The sequence below is a fragment of the Pocillopora verrucosa genome, chromosome 3 (genome assembly GCF_036669915.1).
Source record: "Pocillopora verrucosa isolate sample1 chromosome 3, ASM3666991v2, whole genome shotgun sequence".
Classification (NCBI taxonomy): domain Eukaryota; kingdom Metazoa; phylum Cnidaria; class Anthozoa; order Scleractinia; family Pocilloporidae; genus Pocillopora; species Pocillopora verrucosa.
In genome coordinates this window covers 9,154,405-9,166,599 of record NC_089314.1, presented here as the reverse complement: position 1 = coordinate 9,166,599, position 12,195 = coordinate 9,154,405, and the positions used below count along the sequence as shown (strand labels likewise).

Below are 12,195 nucleotides of genomic sequence, written 5' to 3'. Positions count from 1 at the left end.
CTTGCCAGTATAATTCTTTAAACAGTGAAGATTATGCACTGATTATCACATATGAAAAAAAACAAACAAAAAAACCAATTCTTATTTGGATAAAAATCAGCAAAGAATGGCTGAAATTAGAAGATCTGAATTCTCACTATGAGCTTTGACAGAATTAAAAGGAAAAACGTTCTTGCCGGTATAATTCTTTAAACAGTGAAGATTATGCACTGGTGATCACATATGGAAAAAAAACAAAAACAAAAAAACAATTCTTATATGGATAAAAATCAGCAAAGCACACCACAGTGGTGTTCTTTGCTGATTTTTTTTTTTTGATTTATCCCCTCCCTTGATTGCCATAATGAGGATAGGAAGAAAATGAAAAGGTAAACCTGATTCTTCCGCTGATATTTCAGCTGTTTTAAAAGGCCAAAGTTGGCTATTTGTCAGAAAATAAGAACTCTCGGGCTCTAATTAAACCATACCAAAGAAAACTGTAGAAAATGCCCAATCTTGAACTTATGCCAGGCTATCCTTCCTCTAATGTCCAAATGTCTATTGACCAGCATACTATATATTTGATGGCTAAATATCTTATGCACCCAAAATTCTCCGATGATTTCACTAAGGAAACAGCTAGTTTGTTTCAGTAGTACCTAGTAGTGGCCCACCTCACCAAAGAGTTCTCTATACCTCAACGGAGCACGAAATCTAAAGATTTTCAGTTTCGATTATGGTTTCATAACGACTCAAAACTTTCTCAGTGCTCAGCACTTGTGATAAGAGGAAAAACATTCTTTCTGAAGGCAGCACATGCTTTTGTCTTCAGTACAACATCCTAAATATATCAATGAGCTAATTTGTGTAAAGTAATCGTTTCATTGAGCTATTTGTGCTGAGTAGTTTTCCGTGACGTGCCACACGGTGACGCGGCATCTTCTTCGCCTGTTAAAGGTATTCATTCAGTAAACAGCGAAATAGCAAAGGTACCGGTAGAGAGAGAAGAGAGGTTGTGTTGGGAAAACCTTGACCAAATTCTAGTGTAAAAATCTCAACACCTAAACACAGAGCCAGGATATAGGCAGGTGGGTGATAACTGAGCGCATTTTTTCAGTATGGAAAGCTGATATGTTGGACTGGAATACAGTGTGCGATATGCTTTAAGATTGAAATTGCCGAATACTCACGACGGCGAATGAAAATTCTTTCTACTGCATGATCGAAATAATATCTACAAGCTTACTAACAGTGCTATGCTGCCTAAATCTATGGCTCTTCTTGTTGCCGGATTGCCAAGATCTTTTTTGCCTTCCGTGGATGCAGTTAAGCTCGTGCGATATGTAATGATACTTCCTTGAATTCGGGGTTTTGGAAGCTACAGGGACTGTATACTATTGAAGTGATAGAGACAAAGTTGAAAAGACAATTTTTCTCTAGTGGTTTTCCTTGGTACTTGAAAGTGTTTGAAATCCTTTCTTTATCGCAGGAGACATGGGTTGTTGTTCAAGTTGTTTCTGCGTTGTTCATTTGGAGGGAAAAGTTAACGCACGCTTTCAGAATTCAAGCGCCATCATAGCCAAAGAAATTCTCTGGGTTAGCCTTCGATATCTGAGGTCTAATGGCTGTTGTCAAGTAAAAGGAAACGGAGCCCTTGTTTTAACGGTAGATTTACTTTGGTTCTCTTATCTTTGCCTGAACAGACCGATAGAGATAGGGATTCATAACATTCGTTCAGTTAAAGTTGGGTCGGGGAAAGTCATGCTTGATTTTGTCGACACAACCACAGGAATAGAGGACCAAGTTGTGTTTTCTATGAGAGATGCACAAATGTGGGGAAGAATAATCATAGAAACCGTTTATAATTCAGCGAATTCAATACCGCCCTCCAAAAACGACAACAACACAGCTTATTCCGACTGAAATGTGAATTTGTAATATTTCCGCCTAGTGATATTGTTTTTGTAACGATCTTTCCTAATAATGCTTCTTATTTAAAGCTACTCAGCTGACTTTTTAATGAAGCATTTTTTTATAGATTCCTCTCAAGTAATCTAGTTAGGGCAGACTGGTTTGTTGGCCTAAGGCTGTTTCAAGTACTCGCACTCTTTATACACAATCATCCTTTGTGAAGAGCCGTTGTGTAAGTTGCTGCAAATTAGAAATATAGGTCTGTCGTCAAGTTTACACCTCAAAGTGCTAAGAACAAAGAGCAATCTGTTTTGTGTGAGATTCTACTGAAGAGAAGACTCTCTCGCTCGCTTCTTGATGATGTAAAAGCGCAAAGACAGCCACAAGTTTTATTCTTGCCACAACGAAGAGTGAGCGAAAAATTGTATTCTCTAGTTTGTTAATAAATTTGTAAGAACCAATAACTGTTTTAACGTCATAATTCTTGATCGCGTTGCAACAAACTAAAGCATGATCAAATTGATTTCCATTCTCGAACCTGTTAAATGTAAAATTTACAGATACAAGAATGTAATATTTAATTTTCTTCCATAAAGGTCTCTTTCTGTGGTCGAATTTGAAGCCAAATCGTATGTTTTTAGTTTAATCAATTTTTGCCTTTTGTGTATTTTAACTTTGAGAAGATTAGTCTGCGATAACATGACCTCAAATTAAAGTACAAACGTTCACTGACTTAATTCCAAAGTACGTAAAAAAAAAGAATTTTATTTTCTCTCACTCCAAACCTGCCAGGAAGGCGATCTGCCAATCAATTCACCTGTATAATCCTGAAGACTTGCTTCGATTTGAAACAACGTGCTTTGTTTCGTATATGAAAAAATATACCTCTACATGACTACACACGCGTACATGAATGTGAGGCAGGACTTTAACATTATCGAAATTACAGATGGGTGTGTTTGTGAGTGTATATTCTTTTAGAGTTATTTCTCAACACTTAAACCTGTTTCTTTTCTTCCTCTTTTTAGAAAACATGGGCTGTTGTTATAGTTGTTTGCCTCTTGCAAGTTGGACTCATGAACTTGAGGTGCGAGTCGCACAGCAATTTGGTAATATCGGTGTCATAGAGAGGGAAATACTTTCGGTCAACCTTCAATATTTGAGGTCTAATGGCTCTCGTCAACTTGTAGGAAATGGAGCCCTCGTTTTAACATCAGATTTGCTTTGGTTCAATTACCTTCGTCCTGCGAACAGACGGCTAGCAATTCACATTCAAAACATGCGTGCAGTTAATGTTGGCAGGTTTGCTTCAGGTAGCGGCTAGGATGCTACCTGAATCGTTGATAATAAATTTTTTCAACACAGCCAAAGGAGTGAAAGACGAAGTAGTGTTTATGTCCAGCGATCCAAGCAGATGGAAAGCACTCGTTAATGAAACTATACACAAGTCGACAAATCTTTTACCACCACTTGAGCCCTATACATTTAAATGAAGAGCAGTTTAAAGAGAGGACTCACGGAAACAAAGAATGATTACTATGGCATTCACGTGATATATGAGCACTCTTAGCCTTCTTTCATGAACTCAAAACTTTTTGAAAGAAGTTACGCGCGAAAAACCATCGATCAGAATTTAATCATTTACCAGTAGGGAGGTCTGTATCCTGAAAAACTAAATGTGCTCGAGAGCTTGAATGCCGTCCAAGGCCGTAAGCCGAGGGCAGTATCCAGGACCTAGGGCACAGTTTTTCCCAATGCTGACCGACCTAGGCCGCTAGTTATTTAAAACATTTTTATTTTTTCTAAAACTAAACGAAATGGCTGTAAAAATAACCCGTAAGTACTTTAGTAAGCCAAGACTTTAGTTAAAGAGGGTTACATGTGACAGTAGTAAAAGTACTGATGGCGCTCGTCACACAATAAAAAGACCTAAAAATTGTTCATTATAAACAGCTCAATTCATTAACAGAGCTACACAGTCATGCTGATTTTTAAGGCCGAGGAAACACAAGGTAACAGTACCGGCAAAGCCTATGATACGAACTGATTTTTCGCACTGGCTTTCACAACTAAGGTTTTGTATTTAGCACTAACAACTAAGTGCGTTCGGTCTCTAATTTCTCCGCACATTTAGATTAAAAAAAACCGTGCAGTGTGAGGCAGGGATCATCTTGTCTCCTTTTATTGCAACTTTAATCCAAAACGTTTGGTAGAAAGTTTACCAGTCAATGTTTGACAGTTAACAGTAGCCAGAGAGCGTTTTAAAAAAATAAGCTGTGGATTAAAAGTCTCTTATGAATGTAGAGCTAGACTAGTTTACGGTCTGAATAGACGCTAAATCCTACCAGCGACTGATGAATAATTCCCGTTATTTCACTATTAAAGAAGTTTCTTATTAAATGTACTATATTATTATAACTTTTTACAATAAAAGTGAACGATAAAAGACGACGTTTCGACCAAACTTCGGTCATTACCATTCAAGTGAATAGTAAGAATGTCACGATGGATTTATATATGCGTGTAAGAAGCATAAAATTTTTTAGAAGTGTAAACGGAAAGTAAGAACATACAAAGAGAAGAAATAATTAGAAGCTCATTAAAAAAATAATAATAATAAAAATTTGGTCGAAACGTCGTATTTTACAGTTCATTTTTATTGTCAAAAGTTTTACGGAATCGCTATTGATATTATTATAAAAGTGATCTTCTGTTCCCCTTCAATAATTTTAGTCCCCTTTTCTTTGTTCTCTTTTCTTTTGTTATTTTTTTAAACAAACGTTATTAACTACTTCTAAACCAGTTACCAATAGCCTACTTCGATTAAGCGCTTTTTTTCACAAGACTCCAAGTTACTTGTTATCTTTTTTTCCATGCTCATTCTTACTGTCGTGCTTCAGTTATCGTCGACTGAAACCTAAACCTGAGTTCAAGTGAAGATTATTTCTTTAAAACTCTTTGTAGGTATTCACCATGGGTTTAAATAACCTGAACTCGAATAAAAAGGCGTTGAACATTTATTGAAACAGGTCTCTGTCTCATTGCAAATTTAATCATCTCGACCGCTGTCGCAAGCAATAACAATACTTCCGTAAAAGCGGAAATCTGTCCATGATACAATGCGGCTGATCACTATAAGCATCGATACGACTAATGTCTCCTACAAGTGATGGCTCGCCCTCCTTCATTTTAACCGTTGCTTCATAAAATGCATCATTTGGCGATGTTTCCAGTTGCAGGTGATACATTGTGTTCTGTGCCAGGGTATTAACTGATTTCTTACCGTACGACAACCCACAAGAATCACATTTCTCGTCGCGATGTGTCTTCTTCAAGAACTGCACTTTCCCGCTTGGCATGTCACGATAACCGTGCGTTATTTCTTTTAGAACAAGTTGGTGGCACAGTTTTCTCAATCCGGAGTGCTTCTGAAACATCAAATTGTTGATATAGCTAATTGTAAATTCAGCAGACTTCTCTATCCAAGGGTCATCGATCGAAATTTCTTCAAAGTTAAGACATGGACACCAATGTTCCTCAACACCAGCATTTTCGCATGTGCGATTCTCTTTGTCAATCCTGTTAAGCAGGCTTTGACCAGTTGTTATCCCGCTCGGATAACTTGGATACGAAAGGATGTGACGCAGGGTTGCGTACACGTCAAAGGGTGTGGTTAGTACTTTAGAATTATGGATCAAATTGGTGTATAAATCTGGGTACTTCTCTGTGAACCACTTCGGAGCTGTAAGCGACAGATAAGGAAGTCTCTCCTCCAGCTTCCCTTGGATTGTCTTTCTTTGGACAGAGAATCGAGCTCCATGATCACCAAATATAACTAAAAGAGTGTTTTTCAAGAAGGACTCTTCGTCAAACTTTTTTATAAAGCTCTTTAAGTCTTCGTCAGCATAACCTAAGGCATTCTGATCGTCATGACATATGTTGATTGCTATTATAGCAAACTTCCGTTTTTCTTTGTATCCACGATAAAAGCTTAAAAGATACTCTAGTGAGATGTTATGAACAGCTTGGCTACCTAAACAATAATCATCTTTAATTTTTAAGGCCTCTAACCAAAATGGTCTGCTATAATGATCTGAGGGTGGCTCTTTAAACCCGTGTAGACGGTAGGAAAACGAGCCAAACTTTGCATCGTCCTCTGAGAATAAAGTGGCGTATCCCTTTTCTTTGAAATCTTTAAAAATCCACCTCCACTTGTCCACCGGCTCAGCATTAGGCTCACTCCTTCTTGCTTCAGGTTGCATCTTTTCAGCTATCCCGGTGAGCATAGCCGACATTGCGGCTGTTGTTCCATCCCCAACAATTGTCTCGCCTGGAAATTAGTTGGAGTCAGAATATTAGTGTTTGCAGTGAGCTTGAGTTCACTGTTCTGTCGGAGACTAACGTTTGCTAACATAAATACTGGTATAAAAAAGGACACCGTAACTTAACCTTGTAGAAAAACTGTGGTCTGGTGTTCGATCAAATACTTCAAAGTGTTAGGCATTTTCCTTCTGAAGTGAGCATCAGAAACGGAGTCCAACATAATCAGAGCGACATCGAGCGGAATACCACCAGGCTTCAGAGGTCTTGATAAAACTTCCTCTTTAGGAGACACTTGCAAGAGCATGTCCGTTTGAGTTCTTCCCCAAGTTCTGCCCGCATCCACTCGCACAAAGTCAGTTTTAACTGTTGCTTTTCCGACAAACGCCCCTTAGAGTAAGGGAGAATTACAAACATTTTCGTTATCGCAAGAATAGAAACATGATACATAAACAACAGCCTCCATTTGGCGCGCAAATATACAAAGGTATTTGTCCGTGGACATATCCTTGGATATTCACCAGTCTTAGCAGGTGCATATTCGGTCGTATGATGTTTTAAGACCAAAGGCGCACGTGCAAAAATATTTGGTGGATTATAAGACATGAAACGACATGACACCTGAGATGCATGACGGGATATGACATATGATAGACATAACGTAGCAATGAAAACATAATAAACATAGCAATATCCTATTTTATACAATAAACGGAATTTGGGGTGCCCTGTGTTTGGTTAATGATAATGATCTGTTAGAGTACAAAAGAGTGACAAGCGTCCTACAAAAATTGTGTTGTCACTCTCGACAACTTCAGTGATATTACTTACTAGATAGCACATCAATGCTTCAAAGATAAAAATTGAACTTTCTTGTTCATTGACTAAAATGAAAAGGTACTATTTTGTCATATTTCTCTTCAGTCCTTGATCACAAAAGAACTTTGTATCTTGGTGAGAACATCAAAGAAACAAATGATAATGTTATGCGTGACAGACATCTCATGAAAGACATTGCGTGACATGACAGGACAGCTATAACAGTGACTAAATTCCATTTGGATGCGTCTTTTCTGTGGTAAATCACAGATGACGTAAGAAAAAAAACATAGCACTCAAGGAGCAGCCTAGTGTGTAGCTGATGTTCTTCCCACATTTCGATTTCCTCTGTGATCCTCTTTACGCGTTTCTTGCTGTGTTGCTTTAATCTTAATCATGAAAATTACAATTTCCCTGATAGCGATTGGTTTAAAAGACTCTTATCATATCTCTCAGTTATAAGATCCGTTCGATTCATGAATCCGAGCGGGAAAACCTCGCTCCCTAACTTACAGTACAGACCTCGAACTCGGTTTTTAGGAGGTACCTATTCCCCACTAATTCACTTGCGAATTTGTTATCGAGCAGTTTGTTATCGACCAATCACATCCTTGGTTTTCATCACTATAGAAACAGTGTACAGACTCCTAAAATGGGGCTTTCTTCTTTTCTCGAGAATTTTAATTTTTATGATTCATTGGTGATAGGACTAAGTGGAGTCCAATTCGGTCTGTAATCAAACCAGTGATGACAAAATCGGACGACCACGCACTTTATTATTTACCCTTGTAAAACAAAGTGTTTATGTTGTTGTTACTGTAAAAAAGATAGTAGCCTGCAGAGCTAGCGTAATTCTGGCGAGCGAGTGCTCAGTAATTTCATAACGAAACTTATGGCCGCCATCTTTGATTTTAATGGCAGCGGAAGGCTGGGGAAAAAAACAAATTTGTACCAAGGGGGCGGTCGGTGGGGGAGTGAGTCTTTTCGCCCTTCCCTCGCCCCCTACCCCCACCGTCCACTCTAACTGCAAATCAAACATGGCTGGTCGGATAAACGATCGCGAGCTTATAGATCGTTTTCACTCACGTGACCAATTCCTTGACTACCGTTGCTACGCCGCCATATTGGTGTACCTCAATTGTAAACAAACTAGTAGCGTCCTTCGCGTGGAACATGGTTTTGTGTCTGATCGTTGGCTGTGGCAGCAAAAGTGGACGAGATAAAGGGTTGTACTTTGCAAGGGTGCCTTCTGTGGTCACAAATCAAGGCGAAGAGGCACAGAAACTATCCGAAGAAAGAAGATCGCGCTGAATTTCAGCGATAAGCCGTGACGATCTGACCGAAGAGATCTTAGAAAACGATCGTGTGTGCGAAAAGCATTTTGTTTCAGGAAGGGCAGCTAAGAGCTGGGATAAATTTAATATTGACTGGGTTCCGACATTGCTTTTGGGACACAAGAAAGCTACTGATCGAGCAGATCATAAAGAAGCGGCGGCAAAACGAAGCGAGAGAGCGAGGGAACGTGAACTGGTGAAGAAGCCGGCTTTTGAAAAGAGAGAACGAGAGCTAGAACTAGAGCGAACGGCGAAGAGACAGAAACTTAATGAGCCCGGTGAACAGGTTTCAAACCTCAGCTTTGAAGGAAATGAGGACGAAGAGAAAAAATTAACAGTTGAAGCTGGCACACAAACTGAAGAGTTTGAATATTTATTCAGCTCTCTAAACATTGACCGAAAACCATTTGATCGGTGGGAATTTGTACAAAACGAAGAAAAAGTTAAATTCTACACTGGATTGCCTTCCTTCGATATCCTGCAAAATGTTTTCGAACATGTTTCTCCGTTTGTTGCTTACAAGTCCCAGAATCTGACCACATTTCAAGAGTTTGTCATGACTTTGATAAAACTTAAACTTGACGCACCACATCAAGATCTTTCATATCGCTTCAATGTCTCCCTTTCAACAGTTTCAAGGATTTTTTCATCCTGGATGGTAGCGCTAGATGTACGCCTGGCTCCACTTATCAACTGGCCTGAACTTGAGGATTTATGGCGAACTATGCCACAGTGTTTTAAATATTCATTTGGAAACAAAACTACCGTGATTATTGATTGTTTCGAAGTATTTATTAATAGACCATCAAATCTGCTCGCAAGAGCACAGACATGGTCATCGTACAAACACCATAACACTGTTAAGGTGCTGATTGGGATAACTCCACAAGGTACAATCTCCTATGTTTCCCAAGCTTGGGGAGGACGAACATCAGACAAATATTTAACTGAGAACTGTGGAATTTTAAATAAGTTGTTGCCTGGGGATCTGGTCTTGGCTGACTTGTGGAAAAATTACGGGGATTACGCAATCGAAAGTGGTACACCAATATGGCCGACCGGAAATGATGTGACGTCACGTGAAAACGATCTATAAAGTTAGCTCGCACTAATAAGACGCCTGCACAGCAGGCTTACAAGATAGGTTCGACTTCGCTGACATCACAAGTCCAGACCGCCGTTATTTGACAGACTTCGGAAAAACGACGAAAGATATAAGACATTTTGTCAAATGATACACTTGACACGACATGAGATGATAGACATAACACGAGTAAGACAACAGAAAACATAAAGTTACACGAAATACTCTTACACACAACGCAGCAATTACCATAAGCGCTACTTACTGGAATTACTTGAGAATGGAAGCCATGATTTGAACCTCGACCACTAAAATAAACAAAATATGCAAGTGCGGAAAAGTTAACTTATCGAATCATTGGCCAGCTGGAGGAGAATTATATTTTAAATAAGGTGGGTTTAGTTTAAACGAACTCGATCGGCTGGCGAATTTAAATTTGGCAATTTTATAGAACAGAGATGTAGATTTTCAACAATGTATGATGATAAAATGTGTTGTCGGATGCGCTTGGTACTTAAAAGTTAAGCCCTCACGAATTAATCCTTTAAATTTTTCCTCTCCTGCATGGAATGAGGCAGAGTCTTATATTTGTATATTTTTTCTAGCTTGCAGTTGATTTTCTTTTAAATGCTATTTATTAACTATTTTTATTTTTGAATAGGAGGGTTCAAGAAACACCTAATGATTAATTCCCATGATAATTCCATTTAAACGCTTAAGGACTGGCCCCAAGGAAAAACGAATAAAGGGGTAAGTTTCTAAAGAAACTGTGGTGCTGCGTTGGTGGGAGAGTATAGCAGGTAATTTAGTGTTAACAACTGGGTTGAAAACGTAAATTAGCCACCGTAAAGAGTAAAAAAGCTGAAGTTTCGAGCGTTAGCCCTTCGTCAGAGCGATTGACGAAGGGCTAACGCTCGAAACGTCAGCTTTTTTACATTTTACGGTGGCTAATTTACATTTTCAACCAGTTGTTAACACTAAATTACCCAAGGGAAAACGTTTGTTTCTTCCTCGAACCCTCAGCGGTTCTACCGGCCTCACCCCCGGGGAAAGTGCAAATCAATGAAAAAAACAAAGCTCACCGTTTCACTCAGAATCAGTCATTACGTTTTTTATATCAAAAGGAAAATGATTGCTTTGTTAGGAATAAAGTCGGCAAGAGTAGAAAGAATTGAAATAAAGCAGACAAGGGAGGCCGCCTTCGCAGTTTTGACTATGTAACCAGGCCATGTTACCAGGATGTATGACCACAGGGAATCTAAGTCACCCACCCCCCCCCCCCCCGCCAGGCAGAGGCCGAACACAATATGCCTCTTTGGCTTCTACCTCTTGTTTAGCTATTTTAGGTCTCCAGGGAATTCCCAGTACACCTCTTGTTAATTGTGTGTACAGATGCTCGTAAAATTGGAAAGCAACAGTCCTAGAGTATTGTCACCTGCCCTGAAATGGGTAAACAAAACATTCAAGCTAAAGGTCTTTCGAGGGGGAGTTAGTGATCGCAAAACCGTCAGATAGCGGAAAAAAAAAAGATGAGTAGTAACCCAGTATCCAATGGATGTAGCTCTCAAATATAATTGTATCGCTATCGCTTCGCACAGCCAAGTCCAACAAATCGACAACCTTGTTCCCAGGGTTCTCTCTCAGGCTCTTCCTTCCTCGAGAAGGCCTCTCGCAAATATTTTAAAGCCCATATTATCCAGAGGCAACGTGTCGTTTCCGCCATTTCTTAAATTCTTGTTCAAGGACTGTATGCTTAAGGAAGTATGGGGCTGTTCTTAAAGCTTACATTATAGTTTGTAAATTTTGTAATTACATATCGCGGCCACTTGGTCCCACTAAGAAATCGTCATATAATATTCGAAACTTAGATAAACATAAATAAACAAACACTGTTTATAAACGAATGAACCAATAAACGAGCAAATAAAAAACAGATAATTCTTACCAGATTTGCCTTTCGTTGCTTCTGCTCTGGAAGCGCCTCGTTCACCAAATGGATGGGATCGGATAGTTCAGCGTGGAAATCATCTCCGCGTGGTCGTCCGATCACACTGTATCGCACAGAGTGTAATCCTTCTCCTTTCACTTCCAAGACGTTATCTCTGAAGTTCGAATGTCTCTCTCCACTACACTGAAGCTTGCCAAGATCTTTCATAAATTTCATCAAGCTAGGGTGGAATGGATCCAAATTCGGCAGACGACAAGCAGAACTAGAGTTTCCAACGTGTTTCACAAATTTCACTCGAGTCTTCGGAAACGTGGATTGAGAGAAACCGAAAAAAAAGCCATAGGCCTCAAAATATAATACAAACACAATTCCACTGGAAACGATGAGTAATATGGAAGCGAAGCGACGACGACGTAATTGCACTCGACGAAAAAGCATTTTAACAAAACAACACGCCTCAGACATCATGTTTAGGATTTGATTATACTCTTTACCGACTCCTGATTACGGCATTTGTTTCAAATTGTAATATGCGCCTCCCGAAGTGAACACGGTATTCGCTCACATGATATGCCAAAGAGTTTAGATATGGCGCTCGCGCTTTCAAACGTGACGGGGTTAGTTGAGCGTCTGTTTGTTGGTAGCGATAACCGCAGTAAAATGGTATGTTAATTCAGTTGACGTGCGTAGCATAGTTTTCCCTTTTATTTGGATGAAGGAAAAATCGTTGAGGAGACAGTTGCTCCATTTCTCGCGCAAACAAGAAAAAAGAACGTTTCAATCACAAATCTGTGGTGCGG

At 39.3% G+C, this 12,195-nt stretch overlaps 2 protein-coding genes across 2 annotated transcripts; one reads left to right on the top strand and one right to left on the bottom strand.

The window, feature by feature from the left end:
- Positions 1-3,455: 3,455 nt before the first annotated feature.
- On the bottom strand, positions 3,456-12,088 carry LOC131780250 (uncharacterized). Its single transcript, XM_059096872.2, has 4 exons — positions 11,393-12,088; positions 9,713-9,755; positions 6,340-6,600; positions 3,456-6,220 (listed from the first exon to the last, which is right to left on the bottom strand). Exons 1-4 carry the CDS (start codon positions 11,861-11,863, stop codon positions 4,944-4,946), a joined length of 2,052 nt encoding a protein of 683 aa, XP_058952855.2. The 5' UTR covers positions 11,864-12,088; the 3' UTR covers positions 3,456-4,943.
- LOC131783403 (uncharacterized) lies at positions 8,067-10,251 on the top strand. Its single transcript, XM_066164558.1, has 2 exons — positions 8,067-8,169; positions 8,348-10,251. The coding sequence occupies exons 1-2, from the start codon at positions 8,067-8,069 to the stop codon at positions 9,457-9,459; spliced, it is 1,215 nt and encodes a 404-aa protein (XP_066020655.1). The 3' UTR covers positions 9,460-10,251.
- Positions 12,089-12,195: the final 107 nt, after the last annotated feature.

What these genes read in the sequence shown, in the direction of transcription:
- LOC131783403 (XM_066164558.1), top strand. Translation starts at nt 8,067, where the DNA reads ATGGCTGGTCGGATAAACGATCGCGAGCTTATAGATCGTTTTCACTCA. An exon ending in CATATTGGTGTACCTCAATT is followed by an intron (nt 8,170 to 8,347) that starts GTAAACAAACTA and finishes GCTGAATTTCAG; the next exon opens with CGATAAGCCGTGACGATCTG.
- LOC131780250 (XM_059096872.2), bottom strand. Translation starts at nt 11,863, where the DNA reads ATGATGTCTGAGGCGTGTTGTTTTGTTAAAATGCTTTTTCGTCGAGTG. An exon ending in AGCAACGAAAGGCAAATCTG is followed by an intron (nt 9,756 to 11,392) that starts GTAAGAATTATC and finishes TGTTTATTTTAG; the next exon opens with TGGTCGAGGTTCAAATCATG. An exon ending in TCCATTCTCAAGTAATTCCA is followed by an intron (nt 6,601 to 9,712) that starts GTAAGTAGCGCT and finishes CCTTACTCTAAG; the next exon opens with GGGCGTTTGTCGGAAAAGCA.